The sequence below is a fragment of the Heterodontus francisci genome, chromosome 1 (genome assembly GCF_036365525.1).
Source record: "Heterodontus francisci isolate sHetFra1 chromosome 1, sHetFra1.hap1, whole genome shotgun sequence".
NCBI classification, from domain to species: domain Eukaryota; kingdom Metazoa; phylum Chordata; class Chondrichthyes; order Heterodontiformes; family Heterodontidae; genus Heterodontus; species Heterodontus francisci.
The window spans coordinates 175,114,684-175,132,452 of NC_090371.1; the positions used below are offsets into that span (position 1 = coordinate 175,114,684).

The window sequence follows — 17,769 nt, forward strand, 5'->3', positions numbered from 1 at the left end:
CGGGGGGTGTTGGGGGGGTGACTGCAGAGTGCTTCTAGATGGATGAATTAAGATGATCATCCATATCCTTCAGTAACTTGTCATAGAGTTTTTATGAGGAACATATAAAGTCAGCGATTATATAAGCTTCTGCATGTCCTGACGTAATCTGAGATGGCAGGAGGGAAGCTGCTGAAAGGCCACAGATATTGATGGAAGTGTAATTATGATCTTTTCTATGTTGCCTGTATGAAACTGGAGGAAGTTTTGGCTCATCTAGATTTTGATCTTAGACGGGGCCTTTGGAGAGAGTAGCAATAAGCCTTCAATCAGTAAAAGGGAAAAGAGGTAAAGCTGAGTGTCATCAACATATCTATGGAAACTGGCAAGTCCATGATTTTCTTAAACTTGGAGTCCAGGTTGGAAGCTTGAGATTTTGAACGAGAGAGAACTGGGCGGGTAGTTAATGGTGGACAAGAGAAATGTAGAGGTTTTTTTCTGTTCTTTGGGGTAGCCTTGGAGTAGCAAGCATTTAATGCCACAGTTAATGCAGTTTCAAATGGCCCAGCCAGATCTGGAGGTTGGCAAGCACCTTACCCTTTCACTTTTGGACCTGGTATGAATCCAGCTCTGACTGATGAGAAGGAAACCTCTTTCTGCTGGCTCCAAGGGTATTTTATGAAATAAGTTCTAGTCGGGCTCAAAATTGTACCCAGATACTATGAATTAACAGCATGAAGCTGCCAGCAATTAAGAAAAATTTGGCATTTTCATTGAGAGAATTCATAAGGATGTCGAGTATGAAAAATAGAAAATTCAGGCAAATGTTCCTCTGAGGTTAGGATAAGACACGTGTTTGAGAATGTGTATAGAGAGATCTATTTTCTGTATCGTGTTGTGATTATTTCAAACAGTCCCAGTATGTAAACTGTTCTGTTCCAACACCTATGACCTCTCACCTTGATTAAGTCACCAGCAACGAAGCAAAAGCTTCATCGCTTGTCTTGTCTTTCTCTCATCCCTTAATCTTTTTCTTCCCCTTGTCATGTCTGTCTCTTGCTTACCTCCTGATTCTCTTACTCTGGAACACCCCACCACCACTGTATTTCCCTTTTGTAAGCCTCTCCTATCATTGTCTTTTTGTAACTTTTTTCAATGATAAAGAACAAACAACATCAACACCCAAATTTAACCATTCATTATGGCAAGAGTTTCTTATTAATGTTATTGAAACTAATACAGGTATGGAAGTAGTAGTTAACTAATCGATCCTTTCAAGCCTCCACCAGTATATAAAAAAATGTTTCTTTAAAGACCACCCTACAGATCAGTTTTGAAGCATTATGTATTTCACGTTTACCAGGTGTAGATGATGATTTCGGCGGCCTTGCTTCAGCTAATACAATTCTGCTGAGAAATAGACTTTTGGATATCTTGCTAAAGCTACTGTATACTTCAAAAGAGAAAAACAGTGTTAATCCGCAGTAAGTATTGCTTGAAGCATATGAAAGTTGGCTAGTTTGCTGTGATTCTTGAGTTATTTGTCCAGTACCCTTCAGAATATTTGTAATTTAACACAGATAATATGTGAACCCAGATATTACACATTGCTACCTGATGAAGGTTACAGTACCAGTAGTTGAAGGGTGTGGTGTACATATTCTGTCTAAATATTTTATTCACAACAGTGGAAAGTATAGAGGAATGTTAATTGCTGATCCAGCTCATGATTATGCAACGGTGATAGCATGACATAATTTCGGAAAAGTAAAGAACATCAAAAAATTCAATGAACAGTTAGTGAAAGAATTTTGTATTATGCAGGTTTAATTCGATTGAATTCAGAATTGCAGATGTAAAATTTCTTGCGACATTACCTTTTTAAAAAAACTAAGTGATGTCTTATATATATGGCTGTATATCTGTGCTGTATACACTGCTTACTATGTAATTTTATTGCCATTGCACTGCTTGCCAAGTACAAATCACACGTTAGGAGTTGCATGATCTCTGTGGGTGGAATTAAGTAGCAGTGAGAGAATTTCAAAATTAAAGACAATTTTTGCTGTAGATCATCTTTCAAAAATTTCTACAGGTCTTTTTGTAACATTTGAGCTATATTTTTAGTTTCATATCTTTTTTCAGTTTAATGGTCATTAGCAGAGAAGTATATAAAATTATATATTTATACTCCTTTATTAAATAAGTGGTATGATGTGTTTTTGTTGAACAGAACCTGAGTTCAGGGCTCAGCCACTGCTAACTTTCACTTTCAGCTTGCAAGGACATGGCTGTGACATGCAGCATCAGCAGAAATTCCACCTGTGGTGCATGTAAATACCTACAACTAGCTTAAAACAGAGAAACTCTGGTTTATTGTGTTTGTAGCTGGCCATCCATTCCTTACCAGTGACCATGGCTGAATAGTTTTGGCATTGTTTTAAAATTTAAATTAAATGCTTTACATACAACTAGACTTCTATTATTTTAGTTAAATCAGATTTTTATCTAATTTCTGTACACTTCAAGCTAGAGATTTTAGCTTACTTTGTAATTGTTTTCTTTTATTCCTTTCTAAACACACCCGCAACATCAAAACATAGAGCATGTGAAGAATTAGTGAAGATTTGGGGTTTTGACTGGCTTTTGATGTTCATGGAAGAGCATTTACATCCCACTACTGTCACTGCCGCAATGAGAGTTCTTGTTGTATTGCTGAGCAACCAGTTGATCCTTGCCAAGTTTAAAGAAGGGCTTTCTGGAGGAGGCTGGCTCGACCAGACTGACTCGGTTCTCACAAATAAGATTGGCACCGTATTAGGTATGTGTGAAATCTTTCTGCTGCACGGTGTAGATGGTACATCTGGAATAGTGTCTATTTGCTTTCTGAATTACTGGAACACGCATTTTGTATAGTTTTTCTTAAGAGTCAAGTGTAGAGTACCATAGTGTAGTTATGTTACTGGACGAATAATCCAAAGGCCTTGACTACTAATCCAGATAAAACAAATTCAAATCCTGTCATGGTCATTTGAGAATTTGAATTCACTTTGTACAAAAAACATACTGGAATAAAAATCTAGTATCAATAAAAGTGACCATGATGTTCAGTAAATTGTTGTAAAAACCCAACTGGTTTACTAATGTTCTTCAGGGAAAGAAAGTTGATATCCTTATCTGGTCTGACTTGTATGTGACTCCAGTCCCACATCAATGTCGTTAACTCTAGAGATGAACAATAAAAGCTGGCCTTCCCAGTGACCCCCACATCCTGAAAAACAAAAAAATGATCTACTGTATAAACAAGCAGGTACAGCGACATGCTCTGACTAGTTGGGATACCTTGTAATTATTTTCCAAACCTCTCATTGGTCCTGATTAAGGAGTTTGCAATATAGTGCATGTACGAGTGGATAGAATAATAGTGGCATCATCTTATTTGCAGAGAAAATAAGTTGCAGATCTACACACTTCATACACCGTAGAAAGTAAGAAAACATTTTAAATTTTCAAACAAATTTGTGATCAAGGAGAGTGAATTGTAATACAGAAAACAACCTTTCATATATCTTATTTCACACTCACCTTTAAGTAAATCTTATATATTCAGAAAATACACAGGAAAATTTATTTAGTTTTGGAATGATTATAGTTGCAGGACCATTCAAAGTTTTAGCACATAATCTAGACTGACATTTCAGTATAAAACTGAAGAGGTATTGCATTGCCAGAAGTGTAATTTTTTGGATGATGCGTTAAACCAAGGGCCCCATCTACCTGCTTAGGCATATATGAAGGATCCCATGGTACTTCTTGAAGAGCAGGGGATTTCTCCTGGTGTCCTGACCCACGTTTATCCCTCAACACCACCAAAACCATATCAACATTTATCTCATTGCTATTTGTGGGCCTTGTTGAGAGCAAATTCCTGCAGCATTTTTCTACAATATAATAGTGACTACACAAATCATTGGCTGTGCAGCATTTTGGACTGTCCTTATGGTATGAAAAGTACTATATAACTGGAAGTTCTTAGAAATCAGCAGCAATTCTTCATGCACATCTGCCAGTTTTAAGAAAGGGGTACTGCTTTCAAATAGGTTTAGAAGCCCTGTGTGACTAGAGGAAGAAATTAGTCTGGTTCAACTTGGAGTAACAGTTTTTTTTGTTAATTTGGAGTAATATCACTACTCTATAAAAGACTCATCTAAAACAATTGGAATGTACTATGTGAAAGAATGAAAATCAGTCTCAGTTAATTTTGATACTTTAAAGTTAAATACTGAATTTGGGATATGCATGTCTTGTAGTTGAGTGTCCAGGCTGTTTGCTCCAACAGCTTTGTTAATGCAGCTCTTGAGCTGATTGGTGAAAGATGCAGGAGGCCAACCTCATGAGGGCTTTTCTCTACAGCAGTGGGATAGAGGTTAGTAACTCAGTAGTGTGGTTACCAACAGTTATGAATCCAAACCAAAAAAAAATTGCTCCATATACTGCACTACCCAATTTCTAAGATTTGTTGCTAAACTAGCCTTGCTTCAGACTGAATGTACATAGGAGCTTCACACCATGTTAGAATGAGAATTTTCAGTTGTAATTTATAATAATTTGAATTTTCATATTGATGCTAAGCTGTCATGCAGTATTGAGCAGAAGTTGTATGCCTCCCTCAAACAAAGAGAGATAAGTATGCATTAGAAAATAACAAAAAGTCACTGATCTTTATGTAAAAATATCTAACATTTCTTTTTTCAGGTTTCAATGTTGGCCGAATTGCTGGCGGTAGATCAACAGTGCGTGAAATAAACCGCGATGCTTGTCATGTCCCTGGTTTCTTTATTCTCCAGTCATTCTTACCCAAACATACCAACGTGCCTGAACTATACTTTTTGTTGATGGCCCTTTTCCTCCAGCAGCCAGTTACTGAACTGCCAGAAAACCTGCAGGTAAGTAATTCATATAATTTTAACCTTTTCCATGTTTTTTTTAAATCTTGAGCCCCATTCTGATTGTTAAATTGCAATGGATGTGTTAAAGGATGTAACTAGTTAACATGGAATAATATGAATTTCCCATTCCATTTTGTTCTTGAAAATGATGAAATGGGGAGAGATCTGCAAATTATGCAAGTATGAGACAAGCCCTTTAACAAATAGTTTTAGCTTAAAGAGATGAAAATGATTTTACATGGCAACTAACTAAAATAGGAAATGGCAAATTATTCTACAATCCAATGCAACTAAATGCTATTGCCACATTGAACTGTGACTATATTTAATAATTTAGCTGTTTGATTTTAAAGCCTAGATAGAAATTTTTATACCTTCTATATAACGCAGCTTTAGTGACATTCTAATTTTATCCGGTATCAGCATTGGGTGGCCTGGGTCATTCGACTTTTTATCTTCTAAGCTACAGGGGCGCAAGTGGCACTCATTGTTTCACAATCTACACATTTAATGTTAAAAGCCTGCAGCAATCTGTTTTGCTGCTAACAAAGTTTCGGCTAGGTTTGTAGCACTTTGAACCTTTGTGAATCTGAAAAATTAAAAAAAAACTTTCTTGGTGGATTTAGACTCATGAGGGACAGCTTTTTCCCCAACCAATTAGGAAGAAGCCTTTATGAATCCTCCAAGGCCTTGGAAGTTCACATCTTTGAAACCAACAGGAGAAAAAATAACAACTTGAGAGAGCAGGCTGCGAAGAGGATCACATAGGTAGTGAGTGGCATTGAGTGGAGCAGACTGAGATTGGTGCCAGAAGTCAATTTCAGAGCTGCTAGTATATTGAAATCAAAGCAAAAAGTTATCTTGCCTCCTCCAGAAAGTTTGGGTTCATTTTAGAGTTGATTTCACATAGCCAAATTAAAGCAGGTTACGGTCAGTCAGCTGGTGCTGGTGTGTCAGAACTAATTGGACTAGCAAGTGAAGTTGGCATATTTCCTGAAGAAGCTGCTGAAATTCTGAGAAATAGTTCAGATATGACTGCAGCTTGAACAAGCACCTCCGCAAAGAATTGCATGACTTCTACTCCATCTGTTTTACTGTTCAGCTGGTAATGTGGCACCTCATCCTTTAGCATGAAGCAGAAGTAACTACAACCTTATATTCCTACTGTCAACGTCACTGTCTATTCAAATAAAATATGATTAGATAATTTGTTCCTTTTTTAAAACAGCATGGATAGTACTTTTATTATTAAAAATTTGAATATAAAAAGCTAATTTCTGGTATTCATTGCACAAAATAGCAAAAAAATTCCCTGTACCTAATAATTTCTCAGAGCTAAATTTAAATTTCAGTGAAGCAATGTATGCATGTCAATACTAAGCCAGTTAATCTGTATAAAATTGGCAGTTTCCCGAGCTCTGAAGTTAGTTTCCTATTATTGGCACCCGTGAATAGTGCCTTTACTTGAAAAATAGTGAAATAATTTTAATGCTAAATAAGATCATATTTAATCATAGATTTAAGAAAAAAGTGTTAGAGATGATAACTCAATATGTTGCCATGTGCTTTTTTAATACAGTTTGATCTGGATTCTATCTGGACATTTATCTTTGGTGTTCCTGCTTCGAGTGGGACAGTGGTTGCATCTGTTCACACTGTATGCTCAGAATCTGCTTTTTTATTGTTGGGAATGCTGAGGAGTATGCTCAATCTTGTAAGTATGCAAAAAGCAAATTGAACTTAATCACAGGAAGACTTTAGTAAAATTAATGGCGATAGTAAAACCTTTTACACTTTGATTGTTCTGTGTGATTTTGAAGATATTTGAGGCTTTGTTTCTTAGGGATAGGGATGAGTTGCTTTCAGTATGTGTCCATTTGGCAGCGTGTCTGTCTATCCTGCATGTCCTCTTCTGAATAGGTATAGCGGGCATAATTTCCAACTATACCCATTTGAAATGGGCACCCAGCATTACTAGGAACTCAGCTGTAACAGGAGATGATTTCAAGAGCCCAACTAAATATATTGGTCTTTAATATTTCAATCACCTATTCGACAGGTTTTTTTTTTCCTGCAGACACTAGAGTTTTTTTTTTAGAGATACAGCACTGAAACAGGCCCTTCAGCCCACCGAGTCTGTGCCGACCATCAACCACCCATTTATACTAATCCTACACTAATCCCATATTACTACCACATCCCCACCTGTCCCTACATTTCCCTACCACCTACCTATACTAGGGGCAATTTATAATGGCCAATTTACTTATCAACCTGCAAGTCTTTTGGCTTGTGGGAGGAAACCGGAGCACCCGGAGAAAACCCACGCAGACACGGGGAGAACTTGCAAACTCCACACAGGCAGTACCCAGAATTGAACCCGGGTCGCTGGAGCTGTGAGGCTGCGGTGCTTGCCACTGTGCCGCCCCATGAGTTCTCATGAGCCTTTGTGAAAAATTAGAATTTTTTTGTCATTAGTGGGTTTACCAATGGGAATTCCCCCAATCTGAGGTGTTTGGGAGAGGAAGACCTGTCAACCTATGCCAGGCAGGTTCAGATACATGGAAGGTGCTTCTGTGCCCACGCAAGCCTCCATCCACTGAAAGAGATGGCCAGACTTCATTTTGGGGGACAATGGCCTAAAATTTCCCCTAAATTTGGGTTTGGAGGCATTGGGGGGGGCTGAAAAAATAGGGGAAAACCCCAGCATGGCATGGTTTTGCCTCCAGGTGAGTTTCCTGGAGGCGAGCTGCCACTGGAATCAGCAACCCACTCGATGGACGCAAGCAGGAAATCAAGGTGATTAGGGCCTCAATTAAGGGCCATTTTCTGTAAGTGATGCACATATCTGGTGTTGCATGGTTCCCACCCCCGCTTTCTCGGGAGCTCGGCAATGCTTTGCAGACAGCCTCTCGGCAGGAGGTCAGAGGGCCATCAGACACTGCTTCATATGTCGGTATCAGGGAGATGCAAGACTCAAAGGGGTGCACTCGTAGCCGTACACACTGAGGACCCTCTCAGTTCTGGGCCTTGTTTTTATTACTCTCTCTGGACATTTTCGTGAACGCTTCCATTGTGAGACACTCACAGGTTTCCCTCTTCCTCAGCAGTGCTCACCTTTCCCATTGGGGCTGCTTGCTGGCCCTCCTGAGGCCCTCAGGCCCTCCCGCTTCCATGTGCCACCCAGAGAATGTGGAGGCAACCTGTTAATTAGCCGCCACCTGTCAGATTGCACAGGTGTGCGAACTGCTGACACAGTTAGGGTTGGGACCTGGGAATGGACCCAATAATCGTGAATTTTATAAGTCTGGATGATTTCAGCCAATTCGTGCACACTTGGGCACCTTTTTTCAAAGGAAACAGGGACAGCAGACCCAATGGCACCGCTAAGGTCTATGAATGGCTGACCATCCATCATCTCAGAAGTACTCTAATCAACAACCATCATCCCTGGTGGCTGCACTTGCCAAACTGCCGCCAATTGTATCTGCAGGCCTTGGTGCACTTATCTGGCAGTCCCAGTGGAGCACTGTCTTTGCAAGTTCTGAATCAGCAAAGGGTCAGATGCAGAGCCTTGCCATCTGTTGCAAGAATACCTGCAATGTTTATGTAGCATAAGACATTACAAATGACCAGCTACAGCCTGAAGTTAGCTCCTCTTCCTTCATAAACATGCTGCATGGAGTGGCACAAAAGCCACCCTTCCTCATGCAGCATCATTTCCACTGCAGCTATTAAGTAGGAGTTGGGCTTTTTGCTCAGTCACCAGTATGTAGCTGGAGTTTCCTTTTGTTTCAGTTCTGTCTGCCATGTTTTTGTGGGAGGCAGTGGTGTAGTGATAGTGTCACTGGACTAGTAGCCTAGAGGCCCAGGCTAGTGCTCTGGAGATATGGGTTCAAATCCCAGCACAGCAGATGTTGACGTTTGAGTTCAATTAATAAACTTGGAGTTAAAAAAGCTAGTCTAATGGTGACCTGAAACCATTGTCGATTGTTGTAAAAACCCATCTGGTTCACTAATGTCCTTTTAGGGAAGGAAATCTGCTGTCCTTACCTGGTCTAGCCTACATGTGATTCTGGATCCACAGTAATGTGGTTGACTCTTAAACACCCTCTCAAACGGTGTGGCAAGCGATGCCCACATCCCACAACTGAATAAAAAAAACTTTTTCGTACCCTACTGCGTCGATATTGGCAAAGGCTGCTGGTGGATTTGGATGTCTTCGAAAGCTATCAGAATTTTTGTGACCCTATTGTAACATTCCTCTTTAAATTTGGTCCACTGCTGGTATACTCCTTGCACCTGCCGAGATCTGTACCCTAAGTAAAGAAAAATGAGCTAACTTCAGAAAATTGAATGCAGACAACACATTTCCACTTGAATTGGTCTGAAGCCTCCAAAACAAAATCTAGTCGAAACTGCATTAAGATTGAAAAATCTAGGCATGTTTGATGGACGAAGCATTTTGAATAAAATTAAGCTAAATGTTAAATATTAAGGGGTTATTTTTCCTTATTTACTGAATATGTTGTTTCTTCCTACAGCCCTGGCAGTCTGAAGAGGAAGGCTCTTGGCTTAGAGAATACCCAGTCACTTTGATGCAGTTTTTCCGTTACTTGTATCACAATGTTCCGGATCTAGCTCCTCTTTGGGCGAGTCCAGAATTCCTTTGTGCTTTTGCAGCAACAGTCTTTCCCTTTAACATCAGGCCCTATTCAGAAATGGTGTGTATTTAACTTACGTTAAATGATATAGTCATTGTCACAAAATTCTGAGAAGTGAATGAACACTTAGTGGCATTGTGAACAGTACATTGTTTTTTTTTCTTTTGACTTGCCATATAATTTTTGTCTCCCTCAAATGGGTCCTGGTAGTGAGATTCATGGAGAAGTACCAAATATGAACAAGGGGACCCAGTTGTCGAGAGGGAAAGTCAGAGTTTTTAAACAAATTTGGAAGAAGGGAACCAGTGTTTGTCCCCATTAAGATGTCAGTTAATTCAGTAGCCAAGAAAGAGAATATGTTTTAATGTGATTTTTATAATGCACAAGATAAAAGCTTTGAACTATTCACAAGTGCAGTACTTTTATAATTACCTCTCCACCACCCCCATGGAATTGATTACTTGAAACTGAGTACTCGGGATGGTTTAGTAAGGGATGGGGTGCTTATTGGCTGTGATTCAGGAATCTATCCGTGCTCTTTTCACTGAGCACCATGATAAATTTTGTATGATGACTTGATTTTTATGTATTTTTTGTCACTTTAACTTGAAAAACTCTATATGTGTAATTGCACCTCTGTCCCAAATTGGCACAGCTTGCAAATTATTATTGGCCTGAATGACCTGTTTTATCATGTAAAACTTAATTGCCTATGTGCTGCAGGTGATTATTGTGATGAATATTCTGTTGACTTCTTAACCAAATATAGAACAAATTAATTAATTTTAAGTTGCTGCATTTTGCTTTTACTGCTTTGGGTGAATAAAATTCGCACCAAATTTGATCAGCATGAATCCAGATCCAGTGCATATTAACATTATGTAAACTCTATTACGTACTTGTAAGACATACAATGATAAAATGATGTGATGCCTGTATTCAGGTGAGCGATCTTGATGATGAAGTCGGCTCTCCTGCTGAAGAATTCAAGGCATTTGCAGGTGACAGTGGCATGAATAGGAGTCAATCAGAATATTGTAATGTGGGGGCGAAGACTTTCCTCACCAACCATCCTGCCAAGAAGTTTGTATTTGACTTCATGCGTGTCCTTGTGATAGAAAATCTGTGTCTTACACCTGCTAGTAAACAGACTGCACTTATAGACCTGCTATTAGAGGTAAGTGTTGATAAATCTGAAGTAATAAATGTATAAATAAATGTTCTCTATCTCTCCATTTGTTTATTTTCTTAATTTTTAGATACTCATCTCACTCTTTCACTCCCACCAACTTTGGTACTTGAACAAGAGGACAGAAGACTTGATCAAAGTAAAACCTCTACTAATGTTAGTATGTAGTGGTACAATTTTAAAGGGGGTACAAGAACCGAAACACCTAAGGATGTTTGAATCTTTGAAGGTGGCAGGACAGATTAAAAAGGCAATTAATAAAGCATTTAGGATCCTTGCCTTTATTATTAGAAACAGAGGCCAAAAGCCAGGAAGTTATGCTAAACCTACATAAAACACTAGTTCAGCCCCAATTCAGGGCACCACGCTTTAGGAAGGATGTGTAGGCTTTGAAGAGGGTACAGAAGAGACTTACTAGGATAGTTCCTGGGCTGAGGGATTACAGGAAGACGGATATACTGGAGAAGCTAGTGGTCTTTTTTGAGCAGAGAATGCTAAGAGGAGATTTGATAGAGATGTTTAAAATCATGAGTTCAGACAGAGTAAGTAAAGATAAACTATTTCCAATGGCTAATGGGTGATAACCAGAGGGCACAGATATAATGTTATTGGCAAAGGAACCAGAGGTAACATGAGGAAAAACTTTTTTATGCAACGAATGTTTAGGATTAGGAATGTGCTACTTGATAACTTCAATAGAAGTTTTCAAATGGAAATTGGATAAATACTTGAAGAAAAAATTGTACGAAGGGGGAATAAGCAGGGGAGTGGCCTAACTAGATTCTCTTCGAAAGAGCCAATGGGCTGAATGCTACCTTCTGTGCTGTACAATTCTATGATTCTATGCACCTGCAAGTGGTTCATTTAACAGAATGTCTTTAAAAGGAAAATTGTGGCTGAGTTATAGGATCATAGAATGATGCAGCATACAAGTCTTGCAATTCTATCATATGCCATGCTGAAGTACCGGAGCACGGCATTGTTTACAGTACAGCATCACTGATAGTTAACATGTATGCAACATAGTAGCTTCAAGTTGTTCCTAAAGTTAATGGGCTCTGGATTATGAAAATTTGTGTTCCATATGCTGATTATATTGATGCATCTCTGCTGCTGGGAATTTTGCTTATTGTTGAAAATAGTACACGCGTTCAAGTCTTCAGAAGAAGGAATTTTCCTCCACACAAGATCAGGTGGCAGGTTGTGCAACCTTGCCCATCTAAGAGCGAAGACCAAAGTACGGAAAGTCCTCATCAGGGAACTCCTCTTTGACGATGCTGCATTAACATCTCACACTGAAGAGTGTCTGCAGAGACTCATTGACAGGATTGCAGCTGCCTGCAACGGATTTGGCCTAACCATCAGCCTCAAGAAAACGAACATCATGGGACAGGACGTCAGAAATGCTCCATCCATCAATATTGGCGACCATGCTCTGGAAGTGGTTCAAGAGTTCACCTACCTAGGCTCAACTATCACCAGTAACCTGTCTCTCGATGCAGAAATCAACAAGCGCATGGGAAAGGCTTCCACTGCTATGTCCAGACTGGCCAAGAGGGTGTGGGAAAATGGCACACTGACACGGAATGCAAAAGTCCGAATGTATCAAGCCTGTGTCCTCAGTACCTTGCTCTGCGGCAGCGAGGCCAGTACAACGGATGTCAGCCAAGAGCGACGTCTGAATTCATTCCATCTTCGCTGCCTCCGGAGAATACATGGCATCAGGTGGCAGGACCGTATCTCCAACACCGAAGTCCTCGAGGCGGCCAACATCCCCAGCATATACACCCTACTGAGCCAGCGGCGCTTGAGATGGCTTGGCCATGTGAGCCGCATGGAAGGTGGCAGGATCCCCAAGGACACATTGTACAGCGAGCCCATCACTGGTATCAGACCCACCGGCCGTCCATGTCTCTGCTTTAAAGACGTCTGCATACGTGACATGAAGTCCTGTGACATTGATCACAAGTCGTGGGAGTCAGTTGCCAGCGATCGCCAGAGCTGGCGGGCAGCCATAAAGGTGGAGCTAAAGTGTGGCGAGTCAGACTTAGCAGTTGGCAGGAAAAAAGACAGAAGCGCAAGGAGAGAGCCAACTGTGTAACAGCCCCGACAACCAATTTTATCTGTAGCATCTGTGGAAGAGTCTGTCACTCTAGAATTGGCCTTTATAGCCACTCCAGGCGCCGCATCACAAACCACTGACCACCTCCAGGCGCTTAACCATTGTCTCTCGAGACAAGGAGGCCAAAGAAGTACCTCATAACCTACTGATTTATTTCCATAACTCATGCTTCAGTGCATTATAATGTTTTTAACAATTAACTTTGAAGAACTTCCCAAAACAGTTCCAACAGTAAAAAAAAAACTTCAATCTCCTTTAATTATTGATGTTAAAGTACTATAACATTGTTTATATTTGTTTAGCTTGCTCCAGCTTCCAAACTTTAGGGCATAATTGGAATCAGATACTGTCTTCTGTGGTTCTAGACATGTCCACAGGATCTTCAGCTGGCAGGAAAGTTAAACGATCAATACTTTAATATAGCTCCATAATTAAAGGAGGCTGATTGCTGTCATCTCTTCTGCCCACACAAATGTTTTGTACATCAAAGAAAGAGCTGTCCCATTTTGATCTAGTCACAACTGGAAAGGCGAAACACAACCCTCCACAAACATGTGGTTGTCCAAGATCAAACAGTGGGCACCATGTTTTCATTCTAAGGCAAAACTGTGGAGCGTGTTGTATTATAAATAAAAAGCTGTGTAACAGGGTTATAACTTCAAGCAAGGTAATGCAGATTCTTAATGTGGGTGATTTTTTTTGTTGTTGTTTTCAAGGCATCACCTGATAGATCAACACGAGCTCAACAAAAAGAATTCCAAACTTGCACCTTGGACAGTGTGATGGATCACTTATTAGCAGCAGACGTTTTGTTAGGTGGGTCTGAGTACAATTCCTTCAGCCCAATGTCTGGAAGAGAGATTGTCCAATTTGCATGAATTCCAACAAAATGGAAGTGTTAAGTGTGCATGAATCTATGCTTTCAGATCATTTTATATGATTGTTTTGTTGTCTTTACTAGTTATGGAGTAGAGTTGCCTGCATTGGACGTGTACACCATTTGGTTTTTGGTTAAAAGAGGCTTACAGTTTTGAATGCCTATAATTGTACGAATCCTATTCATTAGATATCTGTAGCAAGTTGGTACAAATGCACTGCTTAAATAAGCATGGGAATCTTGAGAATTAGTGATCACAAAGATGCCGTTGCTGAATTAAAGACTGCATTTAAAAATAAATAGCTTGCCATTGTAACTAGTGTGAGTGGCATATTGTTCAACTTGCTTAGATTTTTAAATGCTAACACTCTGTTTTTGACAATTTGGAATAATTGCTCAGAAATTTAAGCAAAATAACAAGTTTAGGTCACGAGTTAAAGATCTGTAACAGGTCAACAATGAAACTTCTATTGTCCACAAGCTGATCTTGGGTGATTTTCTGAGGTTTCTGATTTTTTTAAAAACTGAACCATTAAACGCTGCTGGTAGTTCTTTATGATAACTTTTATTTATTCTATAGTACAGTAATTTCCACTATGAGCTTATGGCAGTCTTGAACTTTGTTTTTGAGCCTTGTGGCTCAGTGGTGCTGCAAAAATATTTTGTGTGTTTTCTTTAATGCCCTTTGTTAACCATTTCAGGAGATGTCCTAAATATATTACTATAGTTTTGTTACTATAAGTTCTTGTTGTCCTGTGATCATGATATTCAAAATGTCATGCTGCAATTTTTAATGAGGCTTGTACAAAGTGCTGCTCCATTGACTTAAAATGAACAAAATGCAAATATTTAGCAATGTCAGATGTCCTTACTATTGACCTGATATTTTTTATCAAGATTTTTTGTTACAATCAAACCAGGGCAGTGTTCAACATGGCAAATAGATAAGCCTAGTGTTCAAAATGTATTGAGGGAAATTATAATTGTATGATGCCTCGTCTCAATATATTCTTATAAAAAATATCTTTTACTTTTTAAAAGCAGTACATGTAACTACAAGTTTAAATCTTGAATTGAAACAAAATTGAATTTAATGCGTTTATTGTCTTTATGCAATATTTGGTTGTGACTGCCCGACCTCATTCTCCAGTGTAACAAAACATTGTTTTTTTCCATAACTGTTTCAGGTGAAGATGCAACATTACCTATGACCAGTGGAGGAAGTTACAATATATTAGTGAACAATGTATTTTACTTCACACAGCGACTCGTGGATAAGCTTTGGCAAGGAATGTTTAGCAAGGAGTCCAAGCTGGTGGTTGACTTTATTGTTCAATTGATAGGGCAGGTAAGTTGATGTCATAAATGAGTCTCAAGAAAAATTAAACTGACTCTTCGATATGTTAAGATGAAGCTAATTATATTTCAATGTAGAAAATGAAAAGGGGGAATATGGGATGCTAGATATTCATAGGTCAGTCAGCATCAGAAATGGGTTAGTGGTCCAGAATTTGCTGACAAAATAATGATAAGTGAAAGGCACATGCCGTTATTTGTATATTTAAAAAAAAAAATCAATCCAGCTCCATCATTAGCAAGTATAAGTCACTCCAGCACGGGTTTTTTTTTGGCTGTGTTTGCTGACAACACAACCACTAGGTGGCGCTGCACTAGCGCATGCACAAATGCAGCCTGTTCCACTGAAAAGTCAGTCTGCGACAATCAGGCAGCTCATAGTCATGAAGTTATACAGCACAGAAACAGGCCTTTCGGCCCACCGTGCTCACGCCGGCCATCAAACCTATCTATTCTAATACCATTTTCCAGCACTTGACCCATAGCTTTGTATGCTATGGCGTTTCAAGTGCTCATCTAAATACTTATTAAATGTTGTGAGGGTTCCTGCCTCTACCACCCTTTAAGACAGTGTGTTCCAGATTCCAACCGCCCTCTGGGTGGAAACAGTTTTCCTCAAATCCCCTCTAAACCTCCTGCCCCTTACCCAAAATCTATGCTCCCTGGTTATTGACACCTTCGCTAAGGGAAAAAGTTTCTTCCTATCTACCCTATCTATGCCCCTCATAATTTTGTATACCTCAATTGCTCCTTCGAGCAACCTTCTCTGCTCTAAGGAAAATAACCCTAGCCTTTAGCTTAGCTTAGTTTAGTTTAGTTTAGAGATACAGCACTGAAACAGGCCCTTCGGCCCACCGAGTCTGTGCCGACCATCAACCACCCATTTATACTAATCCTACACTAATTCCATATTCCTACCACATCTCCACCTGTCCCTATATTCCCCTACCACCTACCTATACTAGGGGCAATTGCTAATGGCCAATTTACCTATCAACCTGCAAGTCTTTGGCATGTGGGAGGAAACCGGAGCACCCGGAGGAAACCCATGTAGTCACAGGGAGAACTTGCAAACTCCACACAGGCAGTACCCAGAATTGAACCCGGGTCACTGGAGCTGTAAGGCTGCGTTGCTAACCACTGCACCACTGTGCCTATCCAGTCTTTCTTCATAGCTGAAATGTTCCAGCCCAGGCAACATCCTGGTGAATCTCTTCTGCACCCTCTCCAGTGCAATCACGTCCTTCATTAAGTGGGGCAACCAGAACTGTACACAGTACTCTAGCTGTGGTCTAACTAGCGTTTTATACAGCTCCATCATAACCTCCCTACTCTTATATTCTATGCCTCGGCTAATAAAGGCAAGTATCCCATATGTCTTCCTAACCACCTATCTACCTGTGCTGCTGCTTTCAGTGATCTATGGACAAGTACACCAAGGTCTCTCTGACCCTCTGTACTTCCTAGGGTCCTACCATCCATTGTATATTCCCTTGCCTTGTTAGTCCTCCCAAAATGCATCACCTCACACTTCTCAGGATTAAATTCCATTTGCCACTGCTCCGCCCATCTTACCAGCTCATCTGTATCGTCCTTCAGACTACTAGAAAAGATCGGATGTCCACCAAAGCTACTAAGTATCATCACCTCATTCCATGACAATATGAAAGGCACAATTCAACATGGTGGCTCCTCATCAGAGCCCTTTCCTATCCTGAGTGGTGTGAAACAGGGCTGTGTTCTCGCACCCACACTTTTTGGGATTTTCTTCTCCCTGCTGCTTTCACATGCGTTCAAATCCTCTGAAGAAGGAATTTTCCTCCACACAAGATCAGGGGGCAGGTTGTTCAACCTTGCCCGTCTAAGAGCGAAGTCCAAAGTACGGAAAGTCCTCATCAGAGAACTCCTCTTTGCTGACGATGCTGCTTTAACATCTCACACTGAAGAATGCCTGCAGAGTCTCATCGACAGGTTTGCGTCTGCCTGCAATGAATTTGGCCTAACCATCAGCCTCAAGAAAACGAACATCATGGGGCAGGATGTCAGAAATGCTCCATCCATCAATATTGGCGACCACGCTCTTGAAGTGGTTCAAGAGTTCACCTACCTAGGCTCAACTATCACCAGTAACCTGTCTCTAGATGCAGAAATCAACAAGCGCATGGGTAAGGCTTCCACTGCTATGTTCAGACTGGCCAAGAGAGTGTGGGAAAATGGCGCACTGACACGGAACACAAAAGTCCGAGTGTATCAGGCCTGTGTCCTCAGTACCTTGCTCTACGGCAGCGAGGCCTGGACAACGTATGCCAGCCAAGAGCGACGTCTCAATTCATTCCATCTTCGCTGCCTTCGGAGAATACTTGGCATCAGGTGGCAGGACTATATCTCCAACACAGAAGTCCTTGAAGCGGCCAACATCCCCAGCTTATACACACTACTGAGTCAGCGGCGCTTGAGATGGCTTGGCCATGTGAGCCGCATGGAAGATGGCAGGATCCCCAAAGACACATTGTACAGCGAGCTCGCCACTGGTATCAGACCCACCGGCCGTCCATGTCTCCGTTATAAAGACGTCTGCAAACGCGACATGAAATCGTGTGACATTGATCACAAGTCGTGGGAGTCAGTTGCCA

General features: G+C 40.4%; 1 protein-coding gene across 1 annotated transcript in view; it reads left to right on the forward strand.

The window, feature by feature from the left end:
* wdfy3 (WD repeat and FYVE domain containing 3) overlaps window positions 1-17,769 on the forward strand; it is a 498,547-nt gene that overhangs the window by 322,771 nt on the left and 158,007 nt on the right. Inside the window, exons 29-36 of the mRNA XM_068038896.1 lie at window positions 1,343-1,463; window positions 2,583-2,800; window positions 4,735-4,925; window positions 6,508-6,642; window positions 9,473-9,652; window positions 10,536-10,769; window positions 13,620-13,719; window positions 14,968-15,128. Coding sequence (XP_067894997.1) covers window positions 1,343-1,463; window positions 2,583-2,800; window positions 4,735-4,925; window positions 6,508-6,642; window positions 9,473-9,652; window positions 10,536-10,769; window positions 13,620-13,719; window positions 14,968-15,128 — 1,340 coding nt within the window. The remainder of the gene's footprint in view (window positions 1-1,342; window positions 1,464-2,582; window positions 2,801-4,734; window positions 4,926-6,507; window positions 6,643-9,472; window positions 9,653-10,535; window positions 10,770-13,619; window positions 13,720-14,967; window positions 15,129-17,769) is intronic.